The 16,537-nt window shown below is 49.8% G+C and overlaps 1 protein-coding gene across 1 annotated transcript in view; it reads left to right on the plus strand.

Annotated features, from left to right (window-relative positions):
• WDR48 (WD repeat domain 48) overlaps positions 1-16,537 on the plus strand; it is a 27,093-nt gene that overhangs the window by 518 nt on the left and 10,038 nt on the right. The window contains exons 2-12 of the mRNA XM_077773980.1: positions 1,698-1,776; positions 2,456-2,538; positions 2,649-2,778; positions 4,716-4,804; positions 5,180-5,281; positions 9,111-9,335; positions 10,770-10,844; positions 11,928-12,030; positions 12,999-13,096; positions 14,128-14,235; positions 14,543-14,639. Of these exons, the coding sequence (XP_077630106.1) occupies positions 1,719-1,776; positions 2,456-2,538; positions 2,649-2,778; positions 4,716-4,804; positions 5,180-5,281; positions 9,111-9,335; positions 10,770-10,844; positions 11,928-12,030; positions 12,999-13,096; positions 14,128-14,235; positions 14,543-14,639 (1,168 nt within the window). The 5' untranslated portion in view covers positions 1,698-1,718. The remainder of the gene's footprint in view (positions 1-1,697; positions 1,777-2,455; positions 2,539-2,648; positions 2,779-4,715; positions 4,805-5,179; positions 5,282-9,110; positions 9,336-10,769; positions 10,845-11,927; positions 12,031-12,998; positions 13,097-14,127; positions 14,236-14,542; positions 14,640-16,537) is intronic.

Genomic DNA, 16,537 nt, shown 5'->3' on the forward strand with positions numbered 1-16,537 from the left:
TGAAAACTCTCTGCTGAAAGAGAACAGAGATGGGTCTCGGAGGAGGGTTAGTCTCAACAATTTATTTTTCTGCGTTAAGTAGGTTTCCCAAAAGCTTCTTGGCAACTTTGTCAGTGCTTCAAAAAAGGAAAAAGAGGTCAAATATGCTTTTACATTTATAATTAATCTTGAACAGACATTTGATTTCTTTATTTACAAGTGACCAGGGCACCCAAAAAATCCATAGGGCCCCATTAGATAATAGACAGTTGATATAAAAATGTAAAGACAGCATGCTCCACTTCTCCGGGAGAGGTAAGGTTGTTTTCTTAAACAGCGAACAGGACTTACATCTATGCAAAGATAGATCCCCAGCCATGGGAGAGGAGCGCGCTCTGTATTTTGTTTGAGTGCTTGTATTGTCCATGACGCGGGAAGGAAGACTCAGGGAAGGAGAAGGAGCGTTTAGAGCCCTCGCTGCGTGCCAGGCACTCAGCACTTTCCTGTCCGGTGTGGTCTTAATTCTCAGAACAACATTCAGGGCAGCAGTTGTGATTCATTTTCATCAAGGGGAAGACAGGCTCAGAGAAACCCATGGTTAAACAGCTGGCAAGGGACAGAGTCAGAGCCCAGGGTAGCTTCAGGACCCTGGTGCTAGACCTCGTGGTTTTAAGAGTCCACGTCTCTAGCAAGCTCGGCAAGGCTGATGTTCAGTCTGAAAAAGAGCCACACTTCACACGGTTGCTGGGTAACGTTTCTTTAAATGGATTTTGGTCCAGTGGGTTTTGAATTTTTTAACCAACGGAAATGGTGGTGGCCCAGTATCAAAAACACAGAAACTAAGAGAATATGACTTTTAAATGCTTTTTGGAACTCACATTTGAATTGGAACATCACCATTCTGGGAATTTGCAGTATTTCACACAAATTAAAACAAACACTCGCAAGGGTCTAAGCCTGAGAGAACCGAGAAAGCTTCCGGTCCTGCCCTTAGACATTTCCGGGCTTCATTCTGTGACAAGACTGAGTAGCATCATTTCCAAGTAGACTTGTAGAGGCTTTTCTCTTTCTGTGGGAAGTGTTGGCTGCAGGACGTAACTAATACTCTCCTTTAAAAGGCCACTCCTGGTAAGGAAGCCACGCGAGGAGGGTGGAAGAATCTCACGTCTCTGAACTGATAGGGGGCACGGATGGGGCTCCTTTCGCCTTCTGACAGATGGTAGATGTGAGGAAAGCGCTAATCCAGAGAGTTGGAACAGCAGGAGCGGGTTAGGCTGGGCTCCTCTCCGCTCTCATCAGCCTCATCTGCACGTCTGTGTCAACACGGCTGATTCACACACACACACCCCTGCCCCTCAGCCCGCAGATCTGCTCACGCCCTGTCCTCCCTAGGGAAGCCCGGCCTGCGGCACTTAGTGTCACGTGCAGGGCCTAGCCCAGGCCCTGTGGCCTTAGCTCACTTGAGGCATCAAAGGTAAGCGTTTGTCCGAGGAATCTAGGCTTTCATCAGTAATAAAACTCCTGGAACAAAAAAAGCTCTGTTCACATCCGTTACATGGAAGCATCGACTGTTTGATGAAATTGTACTCTGAATTCGGTCATCCACTTTAAGACCCGAGAGTAGTGCGTCACGTTAACCGCAGGGTGTGAACATATCTAAAACTTACATGTTCTGTCCTCTGCTGTAGACCAATGACGCCCTCACCATTCTCTTGCAGCAAGACCCCTATATAGCATCTATGGAGCACCATACCGACTGGGTAAACGACATCGTGCTTTGCTGTAACGGGAAAACGTGTGAGTACTTCTTAGATCACTGGTGTCGGAAGCTTTTATTCAATTTGATGTGTTTTTCATGTGCCTTTTTAACTGAAGTCTGATATACATGCAGGAAAGCACACACCTTTGAGAACACAGCTCAGTAAAACTTCATACGGTGAAGGCCGTGTCTAGATACAGATCACCAGAAGCCCACCCAGACCACCCTTTCAGTCAGTCCCTCGTGCCCCGAGATAACTGCTCTCCCGTCTGCTGAACACCATAGATGAGTTTTGCCTGCATTCCAGCTGCATATAAATAGATTTATACGACACATAGTCTCCTGTTAGCCTGGTCACGTCTCTTTTTGTTCTTACTGTGATAAGGTCCATTTCTTAGTTTCGCAGTGTGTGTTAGAGAAATTTTTCTCAATCAAATTAGTGTGCCTTCAACTGGAACATTAAAAAACGCAAACCTGCCTATTTAAAAAAATATTTTAAGAAATACAGCAGGTTCTAGAAAGAGCTTTTAGGTGTGTGTGTGAGAGAGCGAGCGAGCGAGAGCATTAACAGATCCTGGGGTTAATGCTAGGCGTAGGTCGGTACTCCAGTGTACGTGTATGTCCGTGAGTGTCAGTTTGAAGTATGCCGCATTGTTTTAAGTCCTTAAAGTGACGGAAGGTCTTACTGAGGATTTGTTTACTCCTCGCCTCCCCTAGTGATCTCCGCGTCCTCTGACACGACAGTGAAGGTGTGGAACGCGCATAAGGGATTTTGCATGTCTACACTAAGGACACACAAGGTAAAAGGACCAACGGAACTTCCAGAGTCTCAGTGTGACGTTGAGGTCGCGGTCGTGTGGCGCTCTTCTCCTTGCTGACCCCGTCGATCGCTGTGTGTGTCCCGTTGCAGGACTACGTAAAGGCCTTAGCGTACGCCAAGGACAAAGAGCTGGTGGCGTCCGCGGGGCTGGACAGGCAGATATTCCTTTGGGACGTGAACACGCTAACGGCACTGACTGCCTCAAACAACACTGTCACAAGTAAGGTGTTTGAAGAAACTGTCTTTGGAAGTGATTCAGGTTGTCGTCGATAAAGAATGGTGTATGAGACAGCTTCGATAGGTTTGCATCGAGCCAGTGGCTCGTATTGGAGAGAGCGTCTGCCTACAGCGCTCAGGCCTGGGGCAGGAGCGAACACGCAGCTGGCGCCTCACTGCGCTCTGACGGTCACTTCTGCAGGTGTGACCTGCTGGGTCTGTCCACGCACAGGTCTTAGCTCCCTCGCCCAAGTGTAGCTCCCTGCAGGGCGAGAGCGTCCGTGTGTCACCACGCCGTGCCCCCCACAGCACTGCCTGGGCCAGTCAGATCTCAGCAGGCGCTGCTGATGGCAGTGGTGATAACATGACAAAGCGGGCAGCTTCTGACTCTTAACAGTGTCACTGTGTATTAAGAGCCCTTGAGCTAATGGCCAGCGTGGAAAATACGCAAAGGAGAGGAAGCAGAGGCTTGGAGCCTTCCGGCACCGATTTGACAGGACCCGCTCAGAGCCGCCCTAAAGAATCCAGCCGGTTTCAGGAGAGTTCGGGGGAGGGGAGGGCGCCTGGGGAGGAACTTCACAGATACACACAGCATGTTAATTACACACGTGCCTCCTCGAGCAAGAGATCTGAGATCACCAGGTCAGACCCATACGAGTCTGGATTTGAAACTGAGCCTCCCCCTCGAGCCAACCTGCTAGAGTCCCCTAGGCCAGGTGTCGTAAGGGACTCTTAGGAGCACAGTTTTGGGTAAGGCTGGCCTGGAAGGTGTGTTGTCAGAGTACACGCCTGAGCTATCTAGGTCTCTGCATACAGGCTTGGCTTGTCACAACCGGGGAAGACTCGCAGTGGCATAGCTAAAACAGGCCTCAGATACCCTGGGGTGTGTCGGGAAGGGCGGGCTGGGAGACGGGTGTTTATGGGTTCTCGAGTGCTGCTCCCACCCTTTCCCCAGGAAGGACGCAGACTGTAAACACTGCTCTCCCTCGTTCTCCTTGGTTTTCACCAGTGCATCACTGTGCTGGCCCGGCAGCCGTCTCTGCTGCGGCCTGTCCTGCCGCGTCTGTGGCTCTCTGTCAGGGCCTGCCCCAGAGACCCTGAGGGAGCCAAGCAGAAGAAGGCAGGATGGGCCCAGAGGCCGGGCCTAGGCTTACAGATTCTGCACAGACACATCTGGCTTAGAATTGTGTAGAGAGGGCGGCACACAAGCTGATTTATGATTACAGAAACACTAATAGCTAACGCTTATTGAGCACTTACTATAACCTGTTAGTTTTCTCAATACGTATATTAATTCCTTTACTCAAAACTTCTCAGTATGTTTATTTATACTCATTCCTTATTGAAAATTAGGATCATACTGTGTAGACAGTTTACACTTAGCTTCCTTCCATCCAGTGAAGCTGAGTTCTGAGTTGTGGAGCGTGAACATGACTCTTGTAAACACTGTCTAGCGCCCTTCCGGGAGCCGTACCAAACAAGTTGGGCTTATCCCACAGGTAATATGTGGGGTACCATTGTACTGTGGTCCGAGAGTTCATGATTACCTCGTTGAAAATCTGATTTGATAGGTGAAAATAATAACTCTTGGTTTGTGTTTCCTTGAAAATGGTGAGCTTGGATATGTTTTTCATATCTATTTATTGGCACAAGTATATCTTTGAAAATACATTACTTCTGTGGATAGTTTTTAAATGGCAGTGTAGTTCAGTTTAGTGAATGTTTATTGAGCACGTGTGTATGCTCAAATCTAGAAAAGATGTGAATTGTGTTAACAGTATTGTTGTTTAGAATGATCTCCATCATAGCAAGATTTCTTTTCCTTAGAACACACACAAAGATAAGATTTTCCAAACCAAATTATTAAACTTAAATTTTCGCTGACCAGCTGCTGAACAGATGAGGATTTTGTTAACATTTAGCTTTGTTTATCCTTAATAGCTTCTTCTTTAAGTGGGAACAAAGATTCCATTTATAGCCTGGCAATGAATCAACTGGGAACAATCATTGTATCGGGGTCCACTGAGAAGGTAAGAGGGAGCTAACGGGTGCGTTTTAACTCTGGAAAACAGAGACACCAAAATTATTGAATCCATATAATTACTAAATATACAGACTGAGGTTTTGTTAAGAGAAAGGTTTTATTTGAACAAATAAGAACATAACTGTATAATTACTGTCGTTTGCGGTGACGGGGGCGGGGTGAATGGGCGGGGGAGGCCTGTGGCGCTTTGACGTTAGAGAGGCTTCCTCCTGCTTGAAAGATGGGGAGCCTGAGATGGTGCCCGTTGGCAGGCGGTGTTTCCTTCCCAATGTGGTGGTTGTCATTTGACTTCTCAGCCGTTTATTCTTGAAATTTGTTCACGTGTGTATTCAGCTTATGTTACGTTTTGTTCAAATCACAGGTTTTAAGGGTGTGGGACCCAAGAACATGTGCAAAGCTCATGAAGCTGAAAGGGCACACGGACAATGTGAAAGCGCTGCTGCTGAACAGGGACGGCACCCAGGTGCGTACACGCACGGGACGCCCCCGACGGCCGTGGTGGGGTGTCCTGACCAGAGACGTCTCAGGAGTGGTCTGCTTTTAAGTCTCTAAAGTACCCAGTTGCACCTAATGGTAATCCACATTTGGAAATTAATTCTTTTTGCATCGCTTTTAAATAGAGGCCAAATAAGAAGTTCCCTCAGAATAACTCTAATGCCAACGGCTCTATGCAGCTATGACGTATGTAGGATAAAATAATTTATTTTAATGTTTATTTATTTTTGAGAGAGAGACAGACAGACAGAGCGTGATAGCAGAAGGGCAGAGAGAGGGAGACACGGAATCCGAAGCAGGTTCCAGGCTCTGAGTTGTCAGCACAGAGCCCGACGCGGGGCTCGCACCCACGAACTGTGAGATAGTGACCTGAGCTGAAGTTGGACACTTAACCAACTGAGCCACCCAGACGCTCTCAGGATAAAGTAATCTAAAATCTTCCTTTGTGTAAAGCGGAAAGAAGCTTTGGCATTGAGTGCTTTCTGCTGGCGGAGATTTCCCGACAGCGGGCCTGACTTTGGGGCAGACCCTGCCGTTGATTTTGTAGATACAGCCTGTAAGCTCAGGCATCTGACGCGCTGCTTAGAGTCAGCATCTCAAAGAAAAACATCTTGGTCACATTTGCACACGGACTGGTACCCTAGAACTTGGTTGGATACATAATTTGTGGATTATAAATCACAGTTCGATTTGTCCCATAGCAATGGGGAGTGATCTTCCGTCTGTGTGGGCGATAGAAACAAACCCGAGCACCACGTGCAGTCAGGGTCTACTGCTGCCCCTCCCCCCGTCCCCCGGCCACGGTTGCTCACGGGCCGGGAGGAGCCCGCGGGTGGCCGGGGCTGATGGCGGCGGGTCAGCAAAGGCCCGGTGGGGAGGGGCGAGGGAGACGCACCGTCACTAGTCAGCCCCGTGGAAATTACATCGCGGCAAGTGCCTCGTGTGAATTAGAGGTGAGAAAACCGTCCTTCAGACCCAGAGAGGGGCTGGGAGACACCATGCAGGTCTTCGGCGATCTGTCCCCGTGTTAACTGTACTTACTGCGTGGCCTCGAGGAGAGGACTTCGCTTTGCTAGTCCTTAGTCTTCTCATCTGCGAAGTGGGGATCATACTTAGCTGGTACAGTTGTAAGAAGGTTAGCGGTAGCGAGTGTATGTGAGCCGTCGCGGGGTCTAGAGCCTGAGCTCCTTTGCAGCCCGTTTTCACAGGGTCTGAGAAGCCCGGCGCCATCCGCTCCTTACGGTTGTGCCGTGTGGCCGCTGCCCCCGCCGTGTCCTGTTGGCTGTGTTCAGGGTGTGACTGGGCCACCTGGTCGTCACGCGCCGGCCCCTAGCGGGTCGAGGCTGCGGCTGCGCAGACTCCCTCAAGCCCCTCCTGCTCTTGAGCTCCTTGCTTCGTCTCCTGCACGTACAGCTGTGCCGGCGCCCGTCCCTCGGGCCGCTCGGCACGCGGGGCCGCAGACGCGCTTCGTGTGAGGTCAGCTCCACTCCTGTGAGCGGACCGCTTGGCAGGCGGGGTTGGGGGGCTGACTTCGGCTCAGGTCGTGATCCTGCGGTTTGTGGGTTCGAGCCCCGCTTTGGGCGCGGCAATGATAGAGCAGTCTGCTTCGGATTCTCTGTCTCCCTCTTTCTGCCTCTGTCTCTCTCTCTCAGAAATAAACATTAAAAACAAAAAGTCTGTATAAGAGGCCTGTGAATCCCATGGACGTTCCTTAGTTGCGGTTATCACGTAGCACATCTTCCTGCTGGAGGTCTGTCACCACCGAGCTTGTTTTGATCGGCGCCGGCACCACTGGGCTGAGCCACCTGCCAGCTCACCCCTCGCACTTGCTCAGGCAGTAGCTGACGAGCTGGGACAGCCTGCCGTCTGTTTGAGTCAGCGAGTCCTCGTGTGTCCCCGGAGGGTTTCCTGGTAACCTAAGGGCTGCGTAACCTGGCTCTGGGCCCTGGGTCTTCAAGCGTCAGGCCACTCCGGGCCAGCTCACCTTGGCCACCTGGCTGCTCCTGGCAGCCGCGGCTGTGTATGGGCGACCACCCGGAAACACTCGTGGTCGGCGGCGGCCTGGCTCAGCACATGGCCCCCCTTCTTTCCCTGATCTGGGCCATAGACTCTGGGCCCCTAAGCCTGATGTAGCAGAGCCATTCGGGGCCTCCTGACCTCGTCCCGGGAGTTACCTCCTAAGGACGGGGACTCACGTTAACCCCTGGAAGGTGGAGGCAGTTCGACACGCTCCTCTTGTGCACTAGCTCCGCTGCACACGGTGTCAGGCCCCTGTTCGTCCTGCGAAACACACCCCCTTCAGCCGTACCGCCAGCCACCGCAAGGAACTTCACCCACACTGCTTTGTTGCTGTCTACTCGGGGGGCTGCTCTCTCCAAGCACGACTGCCGTCAGAGATTATTTTGTGTTCTGTCTCAGGGTCGGTAGAGCTCTGTGTTCCCTCAGCAGCTTCCCGCCGTACGCTTCGCGGCTGGCCCTCACCGCCTCCCTGCCCCGCCGCGGGCTGCCCAGGCTCTGCGCACCTCCAGCCCTTCACCGTAGCTTCCGCGTTCTTGTCACCCGTACTCTCTGCAGATACACGGGCTGCGATCTGAGGGGTCGGAGCTGCACTGACAGCTTCGCCGCCTCAGAGCAGCGTCTCTGTGGAAGGGGAGCCCTTCCTTGGCCTCCCTCCTCCGACCGCTTCCCCCCACCATCCACACATTGGAGGTCTGCTCATAAGTTACGCGGGAGGCCTCTGTGTGCCTGGCCTCTCGGTGCCCTTGCAGCCCAGTCGGAGTTGGTGATTCAAACACTGATGCCCCTGGCAGCTTCTGGGGGAGTCCCCCAGCGCGTGTTCACTTGGTTAAGCTTGTCCAGAGTTCCAGAGGCCCTCGCGGTGCCACGGCATTCCCCAGGGTCTCATGTACTCAGACCCTCTAAGCCCACAGCTGTCTTCCCTCCTTGACCCTGTGCCTACTTAACTTCGTACACCAGCACCAGCAGGTGCTTCTCCTCGAGGCCATTTTCCCCCAAAGAGTAAGCTTTATTCTCCTCTGCAAGTCCCCACCGTAGCTGGTAGTGACCCCCAGGCGCGTCGAATGCGAGTGTGGGGTGGCCGCTCCAGCCTCTTTCCGCCGGACTCACGGTGTGCGCGGCCCTGATTTGTGTGCCAGCGACTTCTGTGTGGTTGATGCCCCTGAACCTTTATGAAGTGTCAGAATTGCTAACGTTAACTCCGAATGCTGGAGGTCCACGTTTTATGTTAATAGATGTTGAACTTGAGGCTCCGATGGGAAGTACCCAGGGTCACAGACAGTGAGTGGTCAACCTGGGACTAGATCTTGCTTCCGACCCCCGTTAGCAGACCCTCCGAGACCCGGCAGCCGTCAGGAGTCCGTTGCCGTGAGCCCGGGGATGAGGCAGGCCGGCCTCGCGCAGAACTTGGCGACCTTCGTGTGCCAGCGCGCCCGGAGAGGCCGTCGGACCATGGGTTGCCGGCCCCACGGCAGCTTCTGCCTCATTGGGTCTGGGGTCGGACCCAGGAGTCTGCGCTTTTCTCAAGTTCCCAGGGTGCTGAGCGCGCAGCCAGGTCGGGAGGACAGAGACAGCTTCGCTCAGAGGGTCCCCCGCCTGGGCAGGTCCTGTTGCCTTCGGTCATTCGAGCCTGCGGTGCGTGCTTAGCACAGGTCTTCACACATGTCGTGGGCGACGCGTGTCTGGGGCGTGGAGTCTGGGAGACCCGCCAGCCGCAGAGCGCAGGAAAGCAGGAGCTTCTGGGCGGAACTTTTCCCAACGTTAACTTCCTCTGTTTCCAGTGCCTTTCCGGCAGTTCCGATGGGACAATTCGCCTCTGGTCCCTTGGCCAGCAGAGATGCATAGCAACGTACCGGGTCCACGATGAAGGTGTTTGGGCTCTGCAGGTCAACGACGCCTTCACACACGTGTATTCTGGTGGGAGGGACAGGAAGATTTACTGCACAGACCTAAGGAGCCCTGACATCCGGGTACTCATCTGTGAAGAAAAAGCACCAGTTCTCAAGGTCAGTCCTGTTTTAGTTTTGTGATTAAGGTTGTTACTTGTGCTGATCAAATCCAACAAAATCTGTATTAGAGCACAGGTCAACTGTGGGGTTGTGAAAAAAGATACTGTGAGTTTCATTAGCCATCTGTAGGAGAGGTTGTGACCCTTGGGTGCATCGGTGACACGTGGCTCTCGCACTGGCGAACCCCAGTGCGGCTGCCCCGCCTGCTCCTGAGCGCCCCTGGCTTTCCTGACCTGTCCTCAGGGGAGGAGTAGGGCGAGGTCAGGTCTCTGTGAGCAGACAGCAAAGCAGAAGTACCCCTGCCTGAAGAGGGAGGCTGTGGAAGAATGCTCCAGAATAGGAGAGAACGAGCCGGTCCATACTCCAAACCTGACGTTGCTCACAGCAGTCCTGATTGCTGGCCGGCATCCGGCGTGCGGGGAGAGGGTCCTCGGGAGGCCCTCCATACGGACACGTGCTGACAGTGAGGCCTGGCCGCAGGGCGGGTACGTGTCCACCTCTTGATCTCGGCTCAGCTCATGATCTCAGGATCCGTGAGTTTGAGCCCTGCATCGGGCTCTGCGCTGATGGCCTGAGACCTGCTTTGGAGTCTGTGTCTCCTTCTCTCTGCCCCTCCTCCCCTTATCTCACTCTCTCAAAAAATAAAGTTTAAAAAAGAATAGGAAAACAAAACGAGAGAGTAACAAAAGGAGAAATTATGGTAAGTTATCCTTTTGACCGTACCTACTTGGAGCTCCTGATTAATTAAATAATTTAAATCACACAGACTTTCAGCCACTGTTTTGATGAGACGTCACCCCTGTTACACTTTTATAAGGCCGTGCTTCCATTAGCAAAGCGACTCCCTCAGTATTCTGTGCATCCCAGCTTTTCTCTCTTTAAAAAATTTCTATTTCTTTAAAAAATTTCTATTTGAGAGAGAGAGCAAACAGGGTAGAAGAGCGGAGGGAGATGGAGAACCCCAGCAGGCTCCACACTCAGCACAGATCCTGCCGCGGGGCTCTTTCCCACGACCCTGGGATCACGACCTGAGCTGAAATCAAGTCAGACGCTCAACCGACTGAGCCACCCAGGCGCCCCTGTTCATTTCTAGCTTTTTTTTTTTATTTTTGAGAGACAGCACGCTCAGGGGAGGGACAGAGAGAGGGAGATACAGACTCCGAAACAGGCTCCAGGCTCCGAGCTGGCAGTCAGCACAGAGCCTGACGCAGGGCTCGAACCCACGAACCATGAGATCATGACCTGAGCCGAAGTCAGACGCTCAACCAACTGAGACCCCCAGGCGCCCCTAGATCCCTATCTTTTAACACGTGCAGGGTACAGTCAGCATGCAAACGCTGGGTGAAGGCATTGGTGTATAATAATATGTAGCTAGGTGCAGCGGCTCAGGAGTCTGCATGCAGGAGAGCAGCGTCTGCACTTTCTTTTCAGATGGAGCTCGACAGGTCCGCCGACCCCCCTCCCGCCATCTGGGTTGCCACGACGAAGTCTACCGTAAATAAATGGGTAAGTGAGCCCCCGCTCACCTGGCAGAGGTTTGCTGTCACAGACCCGCCAGGTGTCCGTAGCAAATGCTCAAGGTGAACCCGGTGGCCAGCGTGCTCTTGAGCAGTGGCCGGGATCTGGGAGCTTCTGAGTCACCCTAAGGACTGTAGTAAAATTAAGGTAAAAGTCAAGACACAGCTTCTGGCTTCCTTGTCAGGAGCCAAGATAGACATTTGATGGGCTCAGAATAGGCCCTGTTGCCTGATAAAGCCAAAACTATCCGTATAGCTCAGAGCTCACAAACCTGCAGTAGCAGACAGGCAGCCTGGGTGCAGGTTTCCCCCACTGAACAAAGGTTTGCTTTATGCCACTTCACCTCTGCAAATTCTGTGTCTCCCGTGTTCTCTGACCGAAGGCCATCAGAGGAGGATCGGTGCTTCTGTGAAGGGTGGTTGCTTGTCTTTACAGCACCGCCGCTCAGGGAAGGTTTCGTGTGAACCCTCTGCTTTCGGGAAGCAGGGAGCACTGTACTCAATGGCAGGGACGCTCGCTGGCATTCTGATTTTCTAAGCATACGAGAAACTCGGAAATTGTGCTTTCAGATTCATTTCCTTCTCCCTCCCAGGTTGTAGAACAGGGATAGAATTAGAAGATGAGCATAGAGAAGTCATGAAAATACTGTTAACCCTTAAATGTTATTTAAAGAACATCTAGGTTCTCTTGCTTACCAGCCTGTACGCAGATAACGAAAGAGAGCATGTTTGCATTTGTTTGTTTATATGCGGGTCATGTGGGCTTTCTTGCTCCGGTAAAAAATGTTCTATATCTTGTCTACATTTCATTGTCCCGGTTGAGATCAACGAAGCTCTACCTGGAAGAGGGCTGGCTTTTCCCTCCAAAAAACAGCAGTGACATTTCTGAATACTTGTTTTGTTTTTTAAAATCGTGATAGATAATTAATTGTACTTTGTCACTAAATATTTTTGGTTGATGTTGTTACTGTTGTGTTTTTTTCTTGTTTGTTCTTTGTTTTTCTTGCCACTTTAAACAGATTGGCAAATTACAAAGCATAAAATGATTAAAAAATGAATTTTGTTCCTTTAGACCTTGAAGGGAATTCATAATTTTAGAGCCTCCGGAGATTATGACAATGACTGTACAAATCCTATAACAGCACTTTGTACACAGCCTGACCAGGTTATTAAAGGTGAGTAGGGTAGGTGGAAGGTACTGTACTTTTTACTGAGCCTAATTATCGTTATTGAGACCTGGACGATAAGGAGATGACTTTACTATAGATGTAATTCTGTTGTCAACAGAAGACACAATGTGTAGGTTTGTTTTTAATAGAAGAAAAATATTTTTTGAATGCTATTTAGTGTCGGAGCGCCTGGGGGCTCAGTCGGTTAAGCTTCCGACTTCAGCTTAGGCCGTGAGTTCAGGCCCTGCATCGGGCTCTCTGGTCAGCACAGAGCCCGCTCAGATCTTCTGTCCCCCTCCCCCGCTCATTCTCTCTCTCTCTCTCTCTCTCTGTCTCTCAAAAACATTTTTTTTTAAATACAATTTAGTGCCTTTAAAAAGTGGGCTTTCTTGGGGTACAATCTCTCCCTAGCGTCAGAATGGTGATGGTGTCAGGAAAACCAAGAGCCACTTTGTGAAACACGGAGCGCCGAACGCCGTCTGTGGGCACAAGGCTCGTGCTCTCTGGGCTGCAGCTGGAAGGGGCGGCTCCCACCTCCCCCTCCCCTGGAGGGCGGGCTCAGGGGCTGCCCGTGCTGTGCCCTGTGCTGTGCCCTGTGCCGTGCAGGAGGCCTCAGAGGGGAGGAGGACAGGAAGCAGGGGTTAGGGATGGGACTGACGCCGAGATCTCCTGCCGCCGTTTGGACTCCCCCCGCCGGATAAAACTGTGCGCCCTTAACAGCTTCCCACTAGGAGACCCCGCGAAGTCGCGAGTTTTTAAGTCTGTAATCTCTTTTTCAAATGAGACAGTTTTTCTTTGGTCTCAAATTGGCTTAGATGTAATTATATGTATATATATTAATATCTACGTATCTTTTGCCTCACCTTCTTCCTGGTGGCTGGTGTGATTTATGTTGTTGCATGCCCGTCAGTGATTACTGCCCCACCGTGACTGTCAATAGTTTTGCTAATTGTGTGGGTTCTTTTTTCCTGTAGGGGGCGCTAGTATTATTCAGTGTCACATTCTTAATGATAAGAGACATATATTAACCAAAGATACCAATAATAATGTGGCATATTGGGATGTATTGAAGGTGAGTATCTTTTTGTATAAAACATCAGTTATTGGATCATGTATTACCTATATTTTTTATTATTAAAAATATATATAATAAGCAAGATAGTAAGTGTCTAAATTAAGATTTGATTGCAATAATACCTTACCTTAGGGGTACTTTTTCATGCAAACATTAGAGAAGGCCATAGTTCATCTTTATATGCACCTGAAATTTGAACGGACCCATTTCCTCTGTGTTATATGCTGCCTCGCTTTAAAATGAATACATCACAGTACCTGATCCTGGACACTATGGACATTTTGGGCCGAACAAGTCTCTGTTGAGGGAGGCAGGGTAGAGCGGGACCCGACCTGCGCACTGTAGGCTGTTTAGCAGGACCCCCATCGTGAGGAGACAGGCCGGGTGTGCTGCAGCCTCAGGGAGGTAGGCGGCTTTACATGGAGGTGAGGGGACAGTGGTCTCCACTTGCCGTCAGCGGGGTGTAGGATAGACAACAGGCAGAGTCGGCCTTTGAGAAGACAGTTGACGCCAGGGAGAGAGCCAGGTCGGTGTGAGGAGGTGGCGGAGGGAGCATTCCGCGGCACAGATCGGAACCGAGGTGAGCAGTCATCGGAACCCGCCCAGGGCTCCAGCGGAGGTCAGGACACCCGGCTGGGGAGCTCTCACGCGGCGTGAGCGAGAGAGGGGCTGCCTGTAGGGTGCTCTCGTCTTCACAGTAGCCCCCCGCTCTCCTGGGGTGCTGAGGAGCTGGTCTTTGTTCCCTGAAAATGTTCTTGCCTCATTTGACATTGCTTCCAAGTACATGTGGTAGTGTGTTTTATGAGCATCAGCAAAATTGTGATTCCAAAAAGAGAATGTGGTTTTTTTTTAATTTAAAAGTTTAATAGCAGATATTTTTGTATTAAAGCATCTACCTTCAACCATTTGGCCCCATCCTTTTTGAAATGTTTGACTCCATTTTTTTTAGACAGATGTGAATATGTGTAAAACTTTGACTACCTATGTCAGAATCAAAGCAGTTACCGTACTTTCTTTTTGACGTACAGGCATGTAAAGTTGAAGACTTGGGCAAAGTGGATTTTGAAGATGAAATTAAGAAAAGATTTAAGATGGTATACGTGCCAAATTGGTTCTCAGTAGACTTAAAAACGGGGGTAAGTTCGCAACTGATATTTGTACAGTTTGGGATGGTTGAAAGTTTCTAATGTAGCTCAGAATTAAGTAGTAGTGATTACAGAGTCTTGGATGCATAAACTTTTCATGTTAAACCTGCAAAATGCAGTTTACTAGTGCCTGTTGGCATCCCAGTAAGTTAAGTTGTAGTTCAAGTGATTCCCATGAAACGCACTTTGTCCTGGGTCTGTGGCCCCGCGCTGAGTGGTCAGGCGGTCTGGGTAAGTAGGGCCGCTTCGGGGAGCGCGCTGAAGTGGAGGGGCCCTAGCGGTGTTTTTCCGTTGACAGATGCTGACTATTACCTTGGATGAGAGTGACTGCTTTGCTGCTTGGGTTTCCGCAAAAGATGCCGGCTTCAGCAGCCCCGACGGGTCAGACCCAAAACGTGCGTTTACGTGCCCTTCCCTTCCTCCTTTCGAAAGAGAAGGTGGATCTGTGCTGGATTGGGGCTTTTTGGTTGGGTTGGGTTGGGTTTTTTGCTATGTGCTCTCGTTTTCTTAATACTTGGTTATTTTTAAACCATTTTTCAAGAAGCACATATATTCTCTCGCGGAATTGGAAAATACTATTGTATTTTAAATGTTTCGGGGATCTTGAGGTACCTGGGCAGCTCAGTCGGTTAAGCCTCTAACTCTTGGTTTTGGCTCAGGTCATGGTCTCACATGACTCATGGTTGAGTCCTGTGTCGGGCTCCATGCCCACAGCACAGAGCCTGCTTGGGATTCTCTCTCCCTCCCCCCGTCTGCTGCTCATGCTCTCCTCCTCTCTCAAAATAAGTAAATAACTTAAAAATTTTTGTTTTAAAATAAATAAATGTTGTGGGGGTCTTGCTTTTTCTGTGGTTTACCTTTAACCATTAAACACTCAGCACACTCTCTACCCTTAATCCTTTCTGGAAATCTGTCAGGGCAGGATACGTGCAGCTGGGAAACAGATCTGTGGTCCCTTTTTTTTTCATTGAGGTGTAATTGACGTGATGTTATATCAGTTTCAGATGTACAGCGTGATTCAGTATCTGTCTGTATTGCAAAATGATCCTAAACCTAGTTAACATCCGTTACCACAGTACATGGTCACACTGGGGTTTTGTTTTCTGTTTTTTTCTTTTCTGCCTGTGACGAGAACTTTTATGATCTGCCCTCTCAGCACCTTTCAGATGTGAAGTGTAGCGCAGTCTCCATGACTGACTGACGTCATAACTGGAGGTCTGTGCCCGTTGACACCTCTTAACCCCTGCTGCACCTCTGGCGACCACCAGTCGTTCTGTGTGTCTCTGAGTTTTGTGTTTTGGTGTTTTTTGTTTTTGTTTTTGTTTTTTTTAAGATTCTACGTATAAGTGAGATCATGTGGTATTTTCTTTCTGTAACTGATGTCACATAGCCTTCAAGTCCACCTAAATTATCACAAATGGCAGGATTTTGTTTTTTCTGGTGGCTGAACAACATCCCGTTGTGCCTGCACCACAGTTTCTCTGTACCCCTTCACCTGTTGGTGAGCACTTCGTCTCCGTGTCTCAGCTACCGTAAACACCGCTGCGGCAGACACAGGGGTGTGTGTATCTTTTCGAGTTAGGTTTTCATTTTCTTTGGATAGATACCAGAAGTGGAATTGCTAGATAATATGGCATTACTGTTTTTAATTTTCTGAGGAGACTCCATACTGTTTTCCACTTGACTGTACCGATTCCCACCAACAGTGTATAAAGGGTTCCCTTTACCCACATTCTCACAAACGCTTACTTTTTATCTTTTTGACACTAGACATTCTAATGTGTGTGAGGTGGTGGCTTTGATTTGCATTTCCCTGGTGATTAGTGATGTTGGGATTTTTTTTTATGTACTTGTTGGCCATCTGTATGTCTTCTTTGGGAAAATGTCTATTCAGATCTTCTGTCCATTTTTTTTTAAGATTTTATTCTTAAGTAATCTATACCCAATGTGGGACTTGAACTCACAACCCCCAAGATCAGGAGTCACATGCTCCACCAAATGAACCAGCCAGGCACCCCTTTTCTGCCCATTTCTTAATTGGATTGTTTGGTTTTTTGTTTTTGTTTTTGCTGTTGAGTTGTATGAATTCCTTATATATTTGCTTATTAACTCCTTATCAGAGCTGTGATTTGCAAACACTTTCTCCTGGGCCACAGTTAGCCTTTCACCTTGCTGATGGTCTCCTTTGCTGTGCAGGAGCTCGTCAGCTCGATGCAGGCCCACTAGCTTACTTCTGCTTTTGTTTTTGCTTTTGGTGTCAGATCCAAAAATCATCACCAGGCCCCAGGAGCTT

Source organism: Crocuta crocuta, unplaced genomic scaffold, assembly GCF_008692635.1.
Source record: "Crocuta crocuta isolate KB4526 unplaced genomic scaffold, BGI_CrCroc_1.0 scaffold541, whole genome shotgun sequence".
In the NCBI taxonomy this organism is placed as follows: Eukaryota; Metazoa; Chordata; class Mammalia; order Carnivora; family Hyaenidae; genus Crocuta; species Crocuta crocuta.